Source organism: Podarcis gaigeae (genome assembly GCF_964106915.1).
Source record: "Podarcis gaigeae genome assembly, chromosome: 2".
Taxonomy (NCBI): domain Eukaryota; kingdom Metazoa; phylum Chordata; class Lepidosauria; order Squamata; family Lacertidae; genus Podarcis; species Podarcis gaigeae.
The window spans coordinates 49,224,206-49,241,799 of record NC_139679.1 but is presented as its reverse complement, the minus strand read 5'-3'; the positions used below and the strand labels follow the sequence as shown (position 1 = coordinate 49,241,799).

The 17,594-nt window shown below is 39.9% G+C and overlaps 1 protein-coding gene across 21 annotated transcripts in view; it reads right to left on the bottom strand.

Moving 5' to 3' along the window:
• TENM2 (teneurin transmembrane protein 2) overlaps positions 1-17,594 on the bottom strand; it is a 712,099-nt gene that overhangs the window by 92,587 nt on the left and 601,918 nt on the right. For 14 of the 21 annotated variants that reach the window (XM_083718504.1, XM_083718518.1, XM_083718519.1 and 11 more), the window contains 3 exons: positions 13,665-13,859; positions 1,904-2,104; positions 478-690 (listed from right to left, as the gene is read on the bottom strand). In XM_083718504.1, the coding sequence (XP_083574630.1) occupies positions 478-690; positions 1,904-2,104; positions 13,665-13,859 (609 nt within the window). The remainder of the gene's footprint in view (positions 1-477; positions 691-1,903; positions 2,105-13,664; positions 13,860-17,594) is intronic. The other 7 variants (XM_083718520.1, XM_083718523.1, XM_083718515.1 and 4 more) reach the window with 1 other exon arrangement.

Below are 17,594 nucleotides of genomic sequence, written 5' to 3'. Positions count from 1 at the left end.
CAGGAAGTGAAAAAAGAAGGACATTTGTTGAAACACACACACACACTAAAATTTAGTTGAAAATCTCATATTGTAGGTAATACCCACATAGAATAAATAGTATATCATTTAGTGGAAACCTAGTTTACATCAGTATACAATTTAACTTAGTACTGACTTGAAACAGATTTTCCTGCTTGGGGTTTCAGAAATGAAGCTAGTGCTGTTTGTTTGCTTATAAAAACTTAAATTCTAAATATTTTTCAATAGAAACTGATGACTGCTCCAGTTGTAAAACTGCAGTTATAAAATTAATTATTTATAAAATATAAAACAACCCACATCTCAACCAAATCATAAATACAAATGTCAGCATAAAAAACAAAGACCACACTAACACTAAAAATTGGAAGCATAAGAGTCCATAAAGGGACAGCCCTTTGCCATACACAATAGTAACTATGTTTCTACAAGTTATGAAAAGAAAGCAATATGTGCCTGTTTCGGTGGCTGTCGTTTGCCTACCAATGGTGCAGTGCTCCCCATTCCAGCCCTCTCGGCATTCACATTTCCCATCTTTACAAGTTCCATGCTCTGTGCAGCGGGGATGGCAGACACGTTGGTCACAGGCTACCCCCGTCCAGCCCTCTTCACAGCGACATGCTCCGCCAATGCAGACACCATGGGTGCCACAGTCTACAGAGCACACTTCTGGAGGGAGAAAAAAGAGGAATTCGGTTATTGCCAAACATTGTCATGGGTACTGGCAGCATCTTGGATTTAGGGATTTGCACTATCATCGGCAAGATATGCAGAAGGGGTACACCTTTGGAACTCAAATGGTTGCTACGACCTACTCAAGCCTTTGCAACTGCCCGGACGCTGAGGTCCAGTGCCGAGGGCCTTCTGGCGGTTCCCTCATTGCGAGAAGCAAAGCTACAGGGAACCAGGCAGAGGGCCTTTTCGGTAGTGGTGCCCGCCCTGTGGAACGCCCTCCCATCAGATGTCAAAACGATAAACAACTACTTGACATTCAGAAGACATCTTAAGGCAGCCCTGTTCAGGGAAGTTTTTAATGTATGATATTTTAGTGTTTTCTGGTTTCTATGGAAGCCGCCCAGAGTGGCTGGGGAAACCCAGCCAGATGGGCGGGGTACAAATAATAAATTATTATTATTATTATTATTATTATTATTATTATTAGCAATTCTGCTGAGAAAGCCAACAAGAAAGACCACTTCAAAGTGAAATTTATGCTACAGACATCTGAGTAAACCAGCCTAGCTCCAAGATTCACCCCAATTAATACCTAAGAAAATGAGTACATTTTTAAATCACCAATTTGTTGGATGTACCCTGAACTGCCACATCTAGATGCCAGGATGCCTCTTCATGACCATGCTACAAAATACAGCCTCCAAAAATGAAATAAATTGGAAATGTAAGTCTTTTGTATTTTGACCTTATTTATCAGCAATATATGCCAGCTACATTATCATTCAGATACCTTTTAAGGAGTGAGAGTAAGTAGGATGGAATCATGTTAGTTACCAAGAATCATATGGATACGTGAGGAGGGGACAATCAACATTTTACCTTAAAATATAAAGTGAGAATGGTGGGGCAAGAACTAAATTTCAAAATTACATTGTATTACTCTAATCAATGAAAAAAATAGAATGAAAAAATATGTGCCATATACTATACCTTCATGTGTGAGAGAAGTAGCAGACTCATCAGAATCATTAAGAGAGCTTCAATATAGGTGGCTGAACTTACCTTAGAAGCGTAGCAGTCACTGTAACAGTTGAGTTACTGAGCTGAATCACTGATTTGTACTATCTTGAATGAGTAGTCAAGGACCATTGACTATCAAGATTTCAAAAGGCTAAAATAAATTGCACAAATTAAATGTTTTTCTTACCAACGGAGCAGTCTGGTCCCATCCAGTTGGGATCACAGTTACAGAGGCCTGTGTCAGAGAGGTATGTGCCATGCCCACTACACTGGTCTGGGCACTGGGCACGTGGAAGTTCACAATTTAAGCCTCCCCAGCCTGGGCTGCAGAGACACTCTCCATTTACACAGATACCATGGTTGGAGCAGGAAGGATCCAAGCAATCAACTAAAAACACACAAAAAAAACAAAAACAAAACAAACACTCTGTGAAAAAGGTCAGTGCACAGAATGTACAGTCTGAATTGACACCATTTGATGGATCTGTGCTCAGCAGGTTCCGCCTTGCTGCAATGAACTAGAGCAAACACGTGCAGTTGTTCTTTAGGCTATCTATTTTGGGAATCTGAAAATATAAAAAGGTCACTCTGCTTGCTCTGGAAGAAATTCCAAAAGCTGAATCTAGTCAGAAAAACAAAGGAAGGAGAGATCATCAAAACAAAGTTGCAGGCAGGGCTAATTTGAAAACAAACCACAATATTCCAAACATTGGGATACCTAAGTGGCTTTTCTTCAGTTCTAATTCTGCAGATGTTCCAACAGCACAAACCTGTACATAGCAATTTCTGTAACTGAGAGTCATTAAGAATCTAATCCTTTGTGTTTTTCTGTAGAATCTCTCAAAATAATTACCCCTCTAATTTACAAAAGCTTTATCCTATTGAGAAGAGATGGAAAGGCTACATCAGAGATGGAAAGGCTCTCTCTCTTTCTGTTACCTAATTTAAGATGTCAATCTGAATGCTTAAGTCAGCATAAACCAGGCTGTCAACACAAGATATCCATATTGATAGACACACACTCCCCCCCTCCCAGCTCTGCAAATGACTCCAGTGTACCATACATTCACACCAGCGCTGTTATGTTCAAATGGGAGAGGGACAGATTTGGTGGGAAGAATAGCACTGAACAATCCCACTAAATGTGCTGATCAGGAAAACATCAGATCCCCAATGAACACGCCAAACAAGGGCACAACTTTTGAAGCACTTGTGACAATTGCCTGTTTCCACACATGCATCTGTATCTGAAAATGTGAGCTATTTTTTACCAGTGATGGGGTTTGGAGTCCCCTTTTCCTTAATTTCTCCTGCCACTCTGCACTGAGTAGTTCTGCGAGATAGAAATGCCACCTTGCCAAGCCCCCATCAGCATTACTGATATGAAAGTTTGCTAAGCAGCCAAAACACACATCCTTAAGTTCTGTACTTTGAATCATTCTGTGTGGCTGTTGAACAGTGGTAGTATCAGGGGTGGGTGAGTGGGATGGGATCCAGGAAGGGACACATAAGGGCACAAAATGTATTTCTTGGTGGGGTAAAGCTTCCCCCCAAAATAAATATTAGCATTTTCCATCAGTAAAAGGAAAGATGGAACTGGAAGGCCTTTCCATCCACACTGCTGAGAGAAGCGTCACCACATTACTCCTTTAACTGCCATTTAACCCCACACATTTCATCAGGCTACAGCAGATATGATGGGACTTCAGAGTTTCTTCATTGGTTCACCTGAGGAGACCAATCACTTTTGGCTCCTCTTCTTAAGCTCTTCCCATTCCAGCTGGATATTACAAGAAATTTGTAATTAAGAACTAGTGCTTGACTTGGCTTTCTTCTACCTTCCAAATTGTTGCATGCACAGAATAGGGCCCGCTCACACAATGGAACCTTTCTCCCTTCTCCTTCCACAACAAAGCCCTTACTCCCCAGACTGCTCTGCTGGGTTGGAGGAACCACAAGAACAGATTTAGAGTGTACAGGGGCACTTGCACTACTTTGAATCCCACCCAAAATGTCTAGGAAATTCTAGCATACTTGGGTCTCAAGGATTTCAATACAGTGCCTGCTACTGTTGCTACTGCAGGACATACAAACCCTCTTGGGACTGTGTGACCTACCGCCACTGCGGGGCTGTTTGGGTTTTGTCCAGCTCTGGTGCCCTCCATCACTCCCACAGGGTCTATCAGGCCATTCTGCACTTCCACTTGCGCCTTTAGCACTCAGAAAATGACATGTGCCAGTTGCCATGCCATATCTCTATTCCTCTAGGTCTGCCATGTCCAGCACGAAAGCTAATTAGCATGTCCTTCTGGTCTTGAGTGAGGACTTGACTGCCCTTTAGTTCGATGTTTTTGTCATTTGCTGAATAATTAGTTCAGTAAGTTGAGACCCAGCTAGGTAGGATTTTAAACAGGTGGTAAGCAGCAGCTCAGAAAATTTTGTATAAAGTCTGGCAACTGATTATGAAAGGGATGAGTTTAGAGGTTGATCAGGTCAAGGTATATATGATTAGTTGTAGAACTGATCAATAGGGGAGGGATAAAGTAAGAATTAATTAAATAGTAAAGGGGAAATCAGCTATGAATTAATTAGCAAGGGAATCTAACATATACAGATGCTGAGGGGAAGGTGATGCCTCAGAGAAAGATCAGCAACAATGTACAGGAGTAAATCCTAGACAAAGAGAGTTCTGAATTAAGAGAGAAAATGGTAACTTTACCCTAAGTCTGTAATCACACACACATTTCTCACTGCACCCAAATTCTCTGTACTTGAACACATATACAGAACCAGAATTAGAAGGCCACAGGAAACCATCAAAATCAGATCCCTTTCAAGAGAGACAGGAAAAATGATCTGGCTCTCCAATGGAAGGATAACTCTAAAGATCATTTTGGAGTAATGATGCTTTTCTGCCTTCGAGTGATTGGAGGATGACAACCCATTTGGTGGCGTCTTGTGCCCACACACAAAAACAGAAAACATTGTTACTTCCAAGAAGTATCATGAGTGTACTAACTTATAATTCTGTCAGTTTCTAATCTCTAGCTACATCTTCCCCAAAGAATTATCATATTGTTTCTTCAAGCAGGGCCTCAAAAGCCACCTCTGTTTTACCATGGTCCATGGTGTTTGAAGCATGGTTGATGATGGTGAGAAGGAAAAAAAATGTGAGAAGGATGCCAGGGCAGAAACAGACATACTAGCATGCAGAAAGTATCCCAGCCCAGGAGGAAGATACTTTTGCCATGGTGGCTGAAAATAATTATTTTATAATGATTAAGGTTTTAAGCTCTCTTCGTCTTTCATATAACATGCGAATGCTGAATATTTTCAGTTTAGAGCTACATCCATTCTAAGATAGTAGGAAAAAGGGCATTTTCTCAGCCAGAACTCACTGGAACTGAGTTCCGGCACCTCTCAGGTAGGTGCCATTGCCATTATAAGAGAACAAGGGAAGCGTTCCTAGTGAGTTCCGGCACCACTTTTTTTTAAAAAATAGCACTGGTCTGAAGTGATCATTTTTCTTTCAATTGTACATCATCCTCTAGATTATATGAAAGAGCATACTGTATAACTGCGTACAAAGAATTAATGAAATGAAATAAAGAGTTTAGACTACATATTATCCACCCAATATAGCAGCTGTCCCATAAAAGAAAAACTAGAGGCCACAATCCATAAACTGTTGAAGCTAACGAGACTTCATCAGTATACAACTGCAAGTAATGTGGCTTAATGGGCTCATGGATCTTCATCATAGATTTATTTAGTATGACTAGTTTAACAATCCATTTTGGCTACTAACAACCATCCCATTTCCTTCCATTTGCTCACAAGCTGGTTTTCATCTTTTCATCATTTATTTTACCTTTTTCAGAAATAAAACAAACTGATCTATAATTCCTGACTCTTGCATTTCTCTCTAGCTTCCCTTCACCTGACTTCCAGGAGCCCTCAAAGATAATTGCTAATAGCTTTGCAATTTCTTCAGCTAATTCCCTCAGCACCCAAATGTATACTTCATCAGACCATGTTGATTTAAATTTATTAAAATATGATCTATTCATTTCCTGCCCCGACCTGTATTTCTTCTTTTTCTTGGTTATCTTCATCTGATTAATTTGTCTCTCTCAGTGAAAACTGAAGCAGAGTAGGCACTGAAAAATTATGGTTTTTGTATGTGTCACTAGCTTGCCTTTTACACAGAGATGGCAACCCATGGTTTTTCTTACTTTTAATGTACACAGCCAGGCTCACCAACTATGTCAATATCCCTTGTTAATTTTAATTTGTTATGTGCCTTTACCACTATGGATTCACACTTGTGCCAGTCATTAAATCTAACAACAACAATACACCTTTAGTAGAATAAAATGCAGAAATTCCAACCCTCATTTTCATCATCTTCTGGCATTTTGCTTTATGAAAGAAAAAACTTGAGTTCTATACACACCATACTTTTAAAGCACATTCCCCACCTGCCCAAAGAAGCATGGGAACAGTAGTTTACAGAGCACCTTTAACAAATTACAGTTCCCAGGATTCTTGGGGGTGTGTGGATGGACATGCTTTAAATGTGCGGTATGTATGCAGCCTTGGTTGTTTAAAACAAAATTCTAAAGATACTAGTTTAGCATAAGGTGAGCCTATGCATGTTTACTCATAAGTAAGACTCACTGCCACTGGGACTTAATTATAGCAGTCATAAAAATGTCTCCTCCAAAGATCTATGGGACTTAGTCCTAAATGTGTGTAGGACTGCATCCTTAATCCCACTGAGGATATCAGGGACATAGTGCCAAAAGGTATATAAGGAGGTTCTCTAGCATTGTCAAAGTGCAAGAATACCAGCCAGAGGTTTGCCCCTTTCAGATTAATTTCTTGATAGATTCCAAAGATGTACACATTTGTTGTGTAGGTAAGAAAATAAAACCATTTGAAAAAATACAATCTAAATAATCAATTACAGGCAGCATCTAGAGCAAATAAACAAGTAGCAGATGAATGAACAAAAATGTAAGCAGCAGACCAACCAAAAATTTGCTGAAAAAGAGGTGTTTTCTTCATTGAACAGACCACTTGTGAACAAATCATTTGGGGAAGGGTTGTCTGCTTTGAGTGTCACAACAGAAAAAGGCCCTCTAGGAGCGACTGTGCCTCAGAAGGTAGTGTGATGCGCAGAAGGGCATCACCACTTGATCACAGATTCATATGGGAAAGTGGGGGAGATGGTCCTTTAAATATCATGGTCCAAAGCTGATTTGTATAAGGCTTTAAACATATACCTCCCACTCTGAGTTGTACCTGGAAATAGACTACTAAGTAGTACTATTGATATAGCTGTAAAGTAATACTCTCCAAGAAACCAGCACTAGCCAGAACTCTTGCAGCAGTATTTTCAACTAGCTGAAGTTAGACTGTGTTACCATAATCCAGTCTAGATGGAGCTAATTCAAATGTGTAACTATGAGCAGGTTGCTGTACTAGCCTAAACTAAGCTAAAGCACTCCCAGACACAGCTGCCTCTTGGCATGCAAAAGGAGAGCTGTTCCCTTTAAATGTGCACAAACTTTGAAAGCAATGGAGAAGGAATTAAAAGCATTCACCTTTCAATTACCTTGAATGAGATGCAAGTAAGTCAGAGAGAAAGTATCAAAGTTTGTTAATGGATACAAGATCCCTTCCATATGACCTCTTTATTGATTGTTCGTCCTGATTTGTTCACAGGGAGGCTAGATGATGTTGGGTATTTAACGAGCATTCATTCTGATTTGTTTGTGAGGAAGTCAGATGATGTTGCATCAAAGCAATTGTTATCCCACTCTTTCATTGCATTTCCCCAGTCACTTTCCTTACTGCAAGAAGCCTGAACTTTGGGGGAAGTGGGTTTGCTGTGCAAGACCTGTGAATGAACTAGAATTGCACATCCTGAACTTGGTGGTATGGTATTGAATCCCACCTGAAAATAGTGACGGTCTGGAAGCACACACACCGTCTGCGTCGCTTGAACAGAAAAGGCTCACTCCTACTAATCTGCACAGAATTAATTAAGCTAATCACTTTTCCCCATTGTACTAGGCCTGATGTAAAGAACTTGTAGTCCTCCGTATGTTGTTGGACTCCGGTACTCATCAACCCTAGCCAGCATGGCCAACGGTTCTGGATGGTGGTTGTTGTAGTCCAGCAACATTTGGGGGGTTACAGGCTCACTATTCCTGTACTAGGCAAATGTGTGTTACAGATTCCTGGCTCCATATCTAGTTCACATAAAATAGATACCAGGAATGCCTAGTAATAGTGATGTTACTGCTGCTTACTGGGACAGTGTAGGGGTGGGCAGAGCAGTGGTGCAGTTATGACTACAAAGGTACATCAATAGGAAACCTGGATTGGATTCACCAGTGCACCCACCCCGTCCTGAGACATCAACCTCCCCACCCAGTAAGCTTCAGTTCATCACATAGCATTATCATGCCCATGACAGTCTAGCTACAGAGTGATGTCAGCACTAGTGGCTACAGGCTCAGGGGGTGAGAAAGGGCCCTGAATCACAGCCCATTTTCTTTTTTAGAAGGATGTCCAATATTATTCAGAAAGGATTTGTGAATGGAGTCTATCATACTTAGACAGTGCATCTCAAAAGTTGTCTTAACAATATGAGACTTAGAATCTGCAACCCCTTAGAGCTCAGATCATTAGAACTCATTTAGTGATGAAGCCTCCATGGATTGACAAAAGGGGAGGGTGAATGTAATTTATTCCCACAAGGACAAAAAAGAAGGTCAAGGAGTTTCCCCGACAATGTGTTCTGTAAGCTCCTCTAGGGCCAAGAATTACACTTACAAAGTTAAATGCCATTGAAAAATGACTCAACCATGAAAGTGACAAGAAAAACACTGTTAACCTAACCTAATTTGTTAATTTCACTCACTTTCTACCCCAAATTGCATTGAATGAAGCCTGACAAGTTAGCTATTTTCATTTTTGTGTGCAGACTTAATAGAGCAACAGTGTTTATGCAGCAAAATTTGTAGATCACAAATATTGATTTTGGTGCCATGGCCATTTCAGGTAAATTGTTTGAACGATATGACTATGATGAATATCTGAAATAAAAAGCTAGCGGGGGGAAAATGCTGACCTACAGTATCCAATTCCATTTCCTAGCTGGAAAGTAGCATATGAATCAACCTTGATCATTCTTTCCAAAAGCACAAATCAATAGAGAAGATTTTTACCCTTTAATAAAAATTCAGGTATGTTTATGTGTTTTGTTACTGTGTTAATTCCTGAAATGCAACGCAACAAGATTTTAAAACTGTTGAGGAACTGCCTTACTATTCATTATCTACACTACTAAAGGGGTGGGGAAGCTGTGTCCCCCCCAGATCTTGTTGGACTCCACCTCCCATCAGTCCTGGCCAGCAAGGTCAATAGCCAGGGGTTATGGGCGTTGTAGTCCAGCAACATCTCAAGGGCCACAGGTTAATCCTGTACTATTCTATTCAGAAACCTTTGAAGAACTGTGCATAATGTTTGTAAAACGAAAGTGTTTAAAAGAACATGTGCCAATACTATGGAAATCTGTTTTTTCAAATGAGGCGTGCAAAAGGTTATTTTAACCTTTCTCGTCATGTTATTTCACCTTCTATGCTTGTAGTTAAAACACACTGCTTTCTAAAATTGATTTATCTTTCAAATTTCTTATCCTTCCATGCTTTTGATGAAATTATTTGCACCCTTTTTCCTAACACAAAGGAAGGTCAGACTCTAGCAGTCACAAAGAGTTTTTAAAAAGAACAGGATTTCATTAATGTTCAAGTGTTTATGGAAAATGTAAAGGAACTGCAGTACAAAGGTGATCTGCCTGTAGCTGATAGTATTCCTTTCCCATACTCTGATAACTTGGAGATGAAAACTAGTTTGAGGGAAAGGCAACACAGGTTCTGACTACTATGACTTGTAAAGGACAGCTGAAATGGAATAACAAAATGTCATGAGTATGAACATGTATAGACATTAACAGTAATAATTGACCATGGACTATAAACATTAATGCGTTATACAGCATTAACATTTCCTAGGTTTAATTTTGAAAATCTATTATAGCATTTCTTTCAAAGGAAAATGTGCTCATCTTGTAAGTAGTTCTTAAGTAGATGAATGAGCCCCTGTAATTATGTCGGATACAAAAAACTGCAGTGTACATTCTGAAAGCCAGCATTACTATATGCATGCATGGCTACTGTACATAAAATGTCAGGTATTTGTAAGCACTTTATGCAATAATGTAGTGACCATCAATCACTGCCCCTGCCTCTGCCTCTGTTGCGCTCGCTCTCTAACTCTCTCTCTCTCTCTCTCTCTCTCTCTCTCACACACACACACACACACACACAGACAGACATAGAAATAATACACTTTTATTAAAGGCTTAGGTAATATTAATAGCTTTCACTTCAGTAAGCTTTAGATCAGATAGTAGGGGAATTCACACTGCTTACAAGATTTGGTCCAGCCCCCACTTCTGTGCTCTGAACAAGAGCAAAATTCAATCCAAAGTGCTTTGGAAGCTGTCCAATTCTGCTTGGAGTTTGAATCTTGACTTGGAAAATGAAACTCATGCCTTCCGCATTATGGAAAAATTCTTTGGACAGAAATGGATGAAATGTGCAAGCAAAGTAGCCCCCCCCCCCCACTTCTGAGTGGATAATGTCTGCCAAACTACATTTGCCAAACTAAAAAATGTTTACAGATTTTTGTGCTGAGCATCTTTAATTCCTCCCCCCCAAAAGGATTATATTATTGGCAGAACTGGATGGAAATGGCTTGCATGGTAGCACCTTTGGAAAGATGAACACACATGTTTTGGGCAATGAAAGAGTTAAGCAAGAAACTACAATCAAAAGGTCCAGAGATATTAGTGTTGTGCACCTTTAAAGTGGATTTTAAAGTCGGGGGGGGGGGTGAGATAACTAAAAGGCAAATGCTTCAATTCTCGTGGTTTTATGAACAGCAATGTTATTATTAAAACGTCATACATTGTAAAGGAAATGTCAGAACAGTGGAGCCAGAGACATATGATTTAAAAAATAACTTTAGCCTTGTGTTCTGCTCAGTTCACACCAAAACTCACAGAAACAAAGTGCAACACTGATTTGACAGGAGAGGATGTGCGGAAACAAGACACAGAGACCATATCCAGCAGTTTTCAATCAAGCACAACCAGCAGAACTAGCAAAGACCACAGACAAGAGAACAAGGTGATACACATTGTTTCAACATCTCTTCCCCAAAGCGCAGTGCGTAGAGAGCTCTGGTAAAAGCATGCCATCTAATTAGAAGCTTAGATCTATCAGTTATGAATATCCCCCTCTAACCATGGTATTTTATTTATATGGCAAATCTAACAAGAAATGTTTGAATTTTTGCAAATCCACTATTTGCAGCATTTTTACAACATCTGAACCTCTGAAGCACCACAAAAAGGTCCCCGCTTCACTTTGGAGAGATTCTACCAGGACAATTAAGCGCCAAGCCCCAAATCTGTCTGAAGTAATTCCACTTTCATTTTTGATACAAGATTTGTCAGACCCTATTGCATGTCCCAATCAGACAGTTCCTCTGTACATTATCCAAGGGGAAACACAATGTGATAAAACTGATGGAGACTAAATGGCCATTAAGGCATTAGCAGCATACATCTGAAGCCCACAACAAAATGTGGAAGCATATTCCATAAGAGGAGTGCTTCTGTGTACACCTCCAACCTGCAACAGAGCCTTGTAGTTCTGTTCAGGTTAAATATTAGAATTATCAATATGTGCACTTAAAAAATAAAAACAGAAAATTAAAATTAATACCAAAAACAAACAAACACGTCAACAGTCATGTTTGGATACATTTGCTCAAACAAAAATGCTGAAAAAAGCACAGCAAAGGCACCTGTCTGATATCAGTAGGCAGGGAGCTCCAAAGTACAGGTACTGCTACACTGAAAGATTGATATTTTACAACTGCAAAACAAGATCAAAGTGGTCAAGGGGGCATATTTGAGGCAAGGTGAGACATCAGGTGAGGGTTGAGTTTCAGGAGTGGAGGGGATAAGGAACAGGCCTCACACACAAAAACCTTCTCCTACTATGAAATATAGTATTAGAGGGCTGGTAACCCAAATCTTATTATTTTACAGCTATACAGCAAGGGTGGGGCAGAATGCATTTACGGAGATGCAAAATATATCCATCAACTATAACCCCCAGTTATGAGAGGCTTCCGAAACAGGGCTGGCTTTTCTGTGCAGCAGGGTAAAGCAACTTGGAAAGGAATTGGTGTGTGAATTTTGCAGCAAGACTTTTAAATGTGTGTGGCTCTAGCCGTACAAGGGGTGCATGTCATTTGGGCTCTAGATGAGGCAGCAAAATGCCTCGAGCAAGCACTGTTGAGCAGGTACATCCCTGTGCTCCTCTGCTCTCAGTTTTCTTTTCAATAGGTTATTTTCACCTGACACATGACAATCTTGTGTCTTAAACTGCTCTCAGCTACAGACTTACTCGATAGCCTTATTCACACATTATTCCAAACTGTGTGGAGTTAATGCATGGAGATGATGCCAGGGCTGCACACAGTGCTCCCACCTGCTGCATCATCTTCCCAAATGGAAAGATCTCTAAGCAGAATCTAAGTGTATCCTCCTGCACTTAGAAGCCTCCCCATGATCCGGAACCTACATGTGGCACACATACTGCCACAGCAGGACTCACTTTACCTTAGCAATTAAGGAAGTGCACTAAACAAGGAAGCTGCCTTTGCAAATGACTTCAGAAGAGGTTGAAGCAAATCAGCATGCTTCTACTATTCCTGCAATATGTGCTAATATAAAAGGAAGCTGGAGGTGTTTCAAATTACCTCTTACTTTCCCTTGAAAGGAGTGCTTCCTTTGCCTACAAGTATGTCCTGACACTGAATTCTAAGTATGTAGGTAAAAATTTGACATGCTCATCCCCCGAGGACGGGTATGCTCAAGAACAGAGAACGGTCCATACTGTCACATGCATTCCTTACATGATAATTTAGTAGGAACATAGCATTGGATGCTGATAGCATATATCTTCTACTGTACATGGAACCAGCTTCGACTGTAGCACCTTATTTTCTGGCAAAGTGGAGTATGCTTCTGAAAGCAGCAGTATTAAATGAAATCTCTCCATTTATGGCATGCAACACCTTACAAAAATTAACCATATACAAAAATCATTAAAAAGCTTCATTGTTGGCCATATATGGTCATGTTCGATTCCACTTCTCTTCTCTGCCCCCAACTCCTTCTGCAGAAAACTGCAGCTACTTAAATGTTCAATACAAAGTGCTTTTTAGAATTCATTAAATTGCCGTCCTTTCTGTGTACCATCTACTTTCCTTTAATTCAACGTGATTGCATGTAACAATAATAATTTACTCTACATGGGGTCACTAAGTGACATGGATACCTGTAGTCTTTCAAATCTGGTTCCTCTTTTTCTGAATTAATTATGACTGAAGTGTTTGCTTTTATGGGTTTCCAATTATGGCATTTTATATACCGTCTTTTTTATTTGTTTTGTTCTGCATTTTGCACTTTAAAAACGTTCAATAAATATAATCCATATTTCAAAAGAAAGAAAAGATGGATCTGGACTCTTCAACAAAAGAATCACTCAGATTTACCTATGGTATATACTATTCTGCAATTGGTAGAATGATTAGGACTCTAAGTACATGGAAGAAAAGAAGTATAAATAAAAGTTCTACCAGCCAATAACACAGGAGGTACTGAATTCCTGAGATTATTGTCCAGTACTATTATTCTTATTGTAACCACTGCATTATGGCACATTTCTTTTTGTCCTCTCACCCCCTTTACTCAACAAAAGCTGCAAAAATATAGTTTGTATTGTAGCATTTACCTTCCTCACAGTTTTCGCCTTTGTAGCCAACAGAGCAGACGCAGTTCCCTTCAATGCAAGAACCGTGGCCCCCGCATGAAGGATCAATACATTGGCTTACTGGTACATCACACTCTGGCCCTTTCCAGCCACTGTAGCACAAACAGGCTCCTTTGGTGTATTGTCCATTGCCACTGCACAGAACTGGGCACGCAGCTGGAAAATTGAATTAGAGAAAAAAAGGTAACAGCATGTCATGCATATATATCCACATATTGACTGTGTACAAGGCTATGGGTAAGACTATACTCATAAGCAACAGACTTCAAATTGTGATTTAATGGAAAATGCAAGTCATGCTGCTCTGATTGATCTTTGAGGACCTATAGATCTATGAGAGATGCAAATAACTTTTACTGAACAACCTATACTTGATGAAAAGAGACCCCAACTTTGGGGTCTGAATTTCATTTTATTTCAACAGTGGATATAATTTCAATAAATAGGTTCACTTTCTCATTTTGCACAAATTATAATCTGAAATCTATTACTTAATAAATCTCTATATCAAGCAGCACACAACTGTGGATATTGAATATTACAGCACTATCTTTGCATATGAAAGAAAAATAATTTCCATGCATTTTATAGTCACAACTATAAAAGCAATAGACAAATAAGGTATACAGCATCAAATACAATAGGGCATTAAAACATCCTTAATCAAAAAAACACAATAAAATAAACAAGTTTAAAAACCAAGAATAGAGATAGTATTATTAAGGATGAACATTGTTTGACACGGTAGTAACATCTAAACGAAGGGACCTTTCGGACTAGCTGGGCTCTAAGTCAAAATAATTACATGAAAGATACATTATAATAATGTATTATTATAATGTGAGATCCAGGGAAGATGCTGTGGCAATGGCTTTACATGCTGTCTTGACTCATTTGGCGAAGCAAGGGAACTATGCGAGACTGTTATTTGTAGACTTTAGTTCTGCATTTAATACTATTCTTCCGCATTGATTGGTGCCCAAACTATTAGCCCTGGGACTTCCACCATGTTTGTGCAGGTGGATATTAGATTTTCTATCAAACCATTCCCAATGGGTCAGGATGGGTTCCCACATCTCTGCAGATCTCATCATGAATATGGGGACGCCACAGGGGTGCGTGTTGAGCCCGCTTTTATATATGTTCTATACAGCTGACTGTGCCCCCAAATACCCCAGTAATAAGATCATTAAGTTTGCAGACGATACAACAGTGGTTGGTTTAATCATGGCTGGAGGGGGGAGGTGGCCTATTGGAAGGAAGTTGAGCAGTTGGGGGAGTGATGCAGGAGAAACAACTTACTCCTTAATTTAAAGAAAACAAAAGAAATTATTGTGGACTTTAGGAAATGCCACTTATTATTGAGGGGAAGTGTGTGGAACAGGTCTCGGTGTTTCGATTTCTGGGAATGGAGTTGAGAGATGACCTAACCTGGGGAGAAAACAGCAAAGACCTGGTGAAGAGAGCACAGCAGAGGTTATATTTTCTGAGAATCCTCTGGAAAAACAATCGCTCAAAGGACCTGTTGATGGCATTTTACCATTGTACTGTGGAGAGTGTATTAACTTATGGTCTGTGTGTGTGGTTTGGGAGCTCCATGATCAGGGAAAAAACAATGCTGTCCAGGGTTGTAAAGACTGCGGAGAGAATAATTGGGTGCACTCTTCCCACCTTGGATCAAATCTATGCTTCCAGGTGCCATAAGAAAGCTGCAGAGATAGCGCAGGATAGTGCGCACCCCGGAAATGATCTCTTTCAGCTTCTGCCTTCTGGAAGAAGGTACAGGGTTATAAAGACTAGGACTAGCCGCCTGAGAAACAGTTTCTACCTAAATGCAATTTTGGTTTTAAACGCAGTGTAACAAGTCTCTATGGGAGTATATTGTATTTAAAAATGGGGTATCAGAGTTATTAGGGGGCTAACCAGGTTGGGATAGCTGGGATAGCAGGCTTGTTGGGTTTTGAATGTTTTATGTAGATTTTTCAATTTCATTGTTCTGTATGGGACAACGACAATAACGATTATCGTATTGTAAACGTCCTTAACACAAATAACTGAAATGTTATAGAAAACTGTAATTACTCCTTACATTTTACCCGTTCAAAAGCATGAAGACCTGAATATGTGCATATTAACATGAAGGTATACTTATGTTATGGGATGTGGGTGGCGCTGTGGTCTAAACCACAGAGCCTAGGGCTTGCCGATCAGAAGGTCGGCGGTTCGAATCCCTGCAACGGGGTGAGCTCCCGTTGCTCGGTCCTAGCTCCTGCCCACCTAGCAGTTTGAAAGCATGTCAAAGTGCAAGTAGATAAATAGGTACCACTCCGGCAGGAAGGTAAACGGTGTTTCTATGCACTGCTCTGGGTCGCCAGAAGCGGCTTAGTCATGCTGGCCACATGACCGGGAAGCTGTATGCCGGCTCCCTCAGCCAATAAAGCGAGATGAGCGCCGCAACCCCAGAGTGGTCCGCCACTGGACCTAACAGTCAGGGGTCCCTTTACCTTTTTATACTTATGTTATATAGTTATGTATATATTTATAGAAAGGTCATTTTTAAAAATCAAATAATGACTGTAAGCTATTACTATTTTAGGTATTAGCTATTTCTATTAATGTCAATATGTGTTTATAAGTGCTGTGTGAGGCTGCTCCAAGAATAGAAGGTCTCAGTGCATTTCTCATATCCTGTCTAACCCTCCTCTTTCAGCTCAATCAACGAATGCATGCATAGACGTCCTGTCCCATTCTTTGTAACCACCTGGTGTGCTTGATGGGGATCCCTCCATGCATAGGAATTATGCTCACAGAAGGAGCGGACTGAACTCATTTGTTTTCAAGGGATTCTAAGAAGAAGATTATTGATACCCACTTAATTAGTTTATATCATATTTATTTTGAAATGAATGGAATGTAAAATAGATATATGTAAAATTTGTGGCTAATGATGTATATAATGTAATGTGTGTTGTTGTGTATTGGTATGTAAGTTTATGTTGATTGTTGAATGAAGTTCTTTTTAAGAAAGGAAATATCATGCTGATGTTACACAACACAATACATACAAAACAGTACATACATACATGTACACAAAGAAAAAATGTAGAGGCTTCACAGTAGAAAGCATTTACTGGCTTCTGATTCATAGTTATGTCACAAACCACATGAATTTTCGTTTCTGACACTGCCCAACATGATTTAAAAAAAAAAATCTATTTAATTAGACCAAAGCAATAAATTGCAGCTTATTTCTCATTATGATGACGCAGAAAATGGTGGGATCCCCGCCCAAGTCATGGTCATTATGTTTCCTAAATAACACTCAGGAAAGCTCAGGTTTGTGCTTCTGCAGCTCACTCCCTCTGCCAGGGCAGTCCAACTGTTATTCATGGCTCAACTATCTGTTGATTTCACTCTCTGTTATGAAAGCAATGGAAAATGTATGCATGTGGGGAAAGTTCCACAATAACTTTCTAACACTTAACATGTAGCTCCTCCTCCTTATCACTTGGAACATTCTCCACTCTAGCATGGTCACTATGAGAAAGGCTCTCCACATTCATTCATTCATTCATTCAACCCTTCTTCCTGCAGGAGCCCAAGGCAATGAAGACCATAACAATATAATCTACACCAGGTGTCAGCAAACTTTTTCAGCAGGGGGCCGGTCGACTGTCCCTCAGACCTTGTGGGGGGCCGGACTACATTTTGAAGGGGGGGAAAAGAATGAATTCCTATGCCCCACAAATAACCCAGAGATGCATTTTAAATAAAAGCATACATTCTATTCATGTAAAAACACCAGGCATGTAAAACTCATGTAAAAACACTAAGGCCCCCGGGCCTTAGTTTGCCTACCCATGATCTACACTATAAAACTTTTTTTAAAAA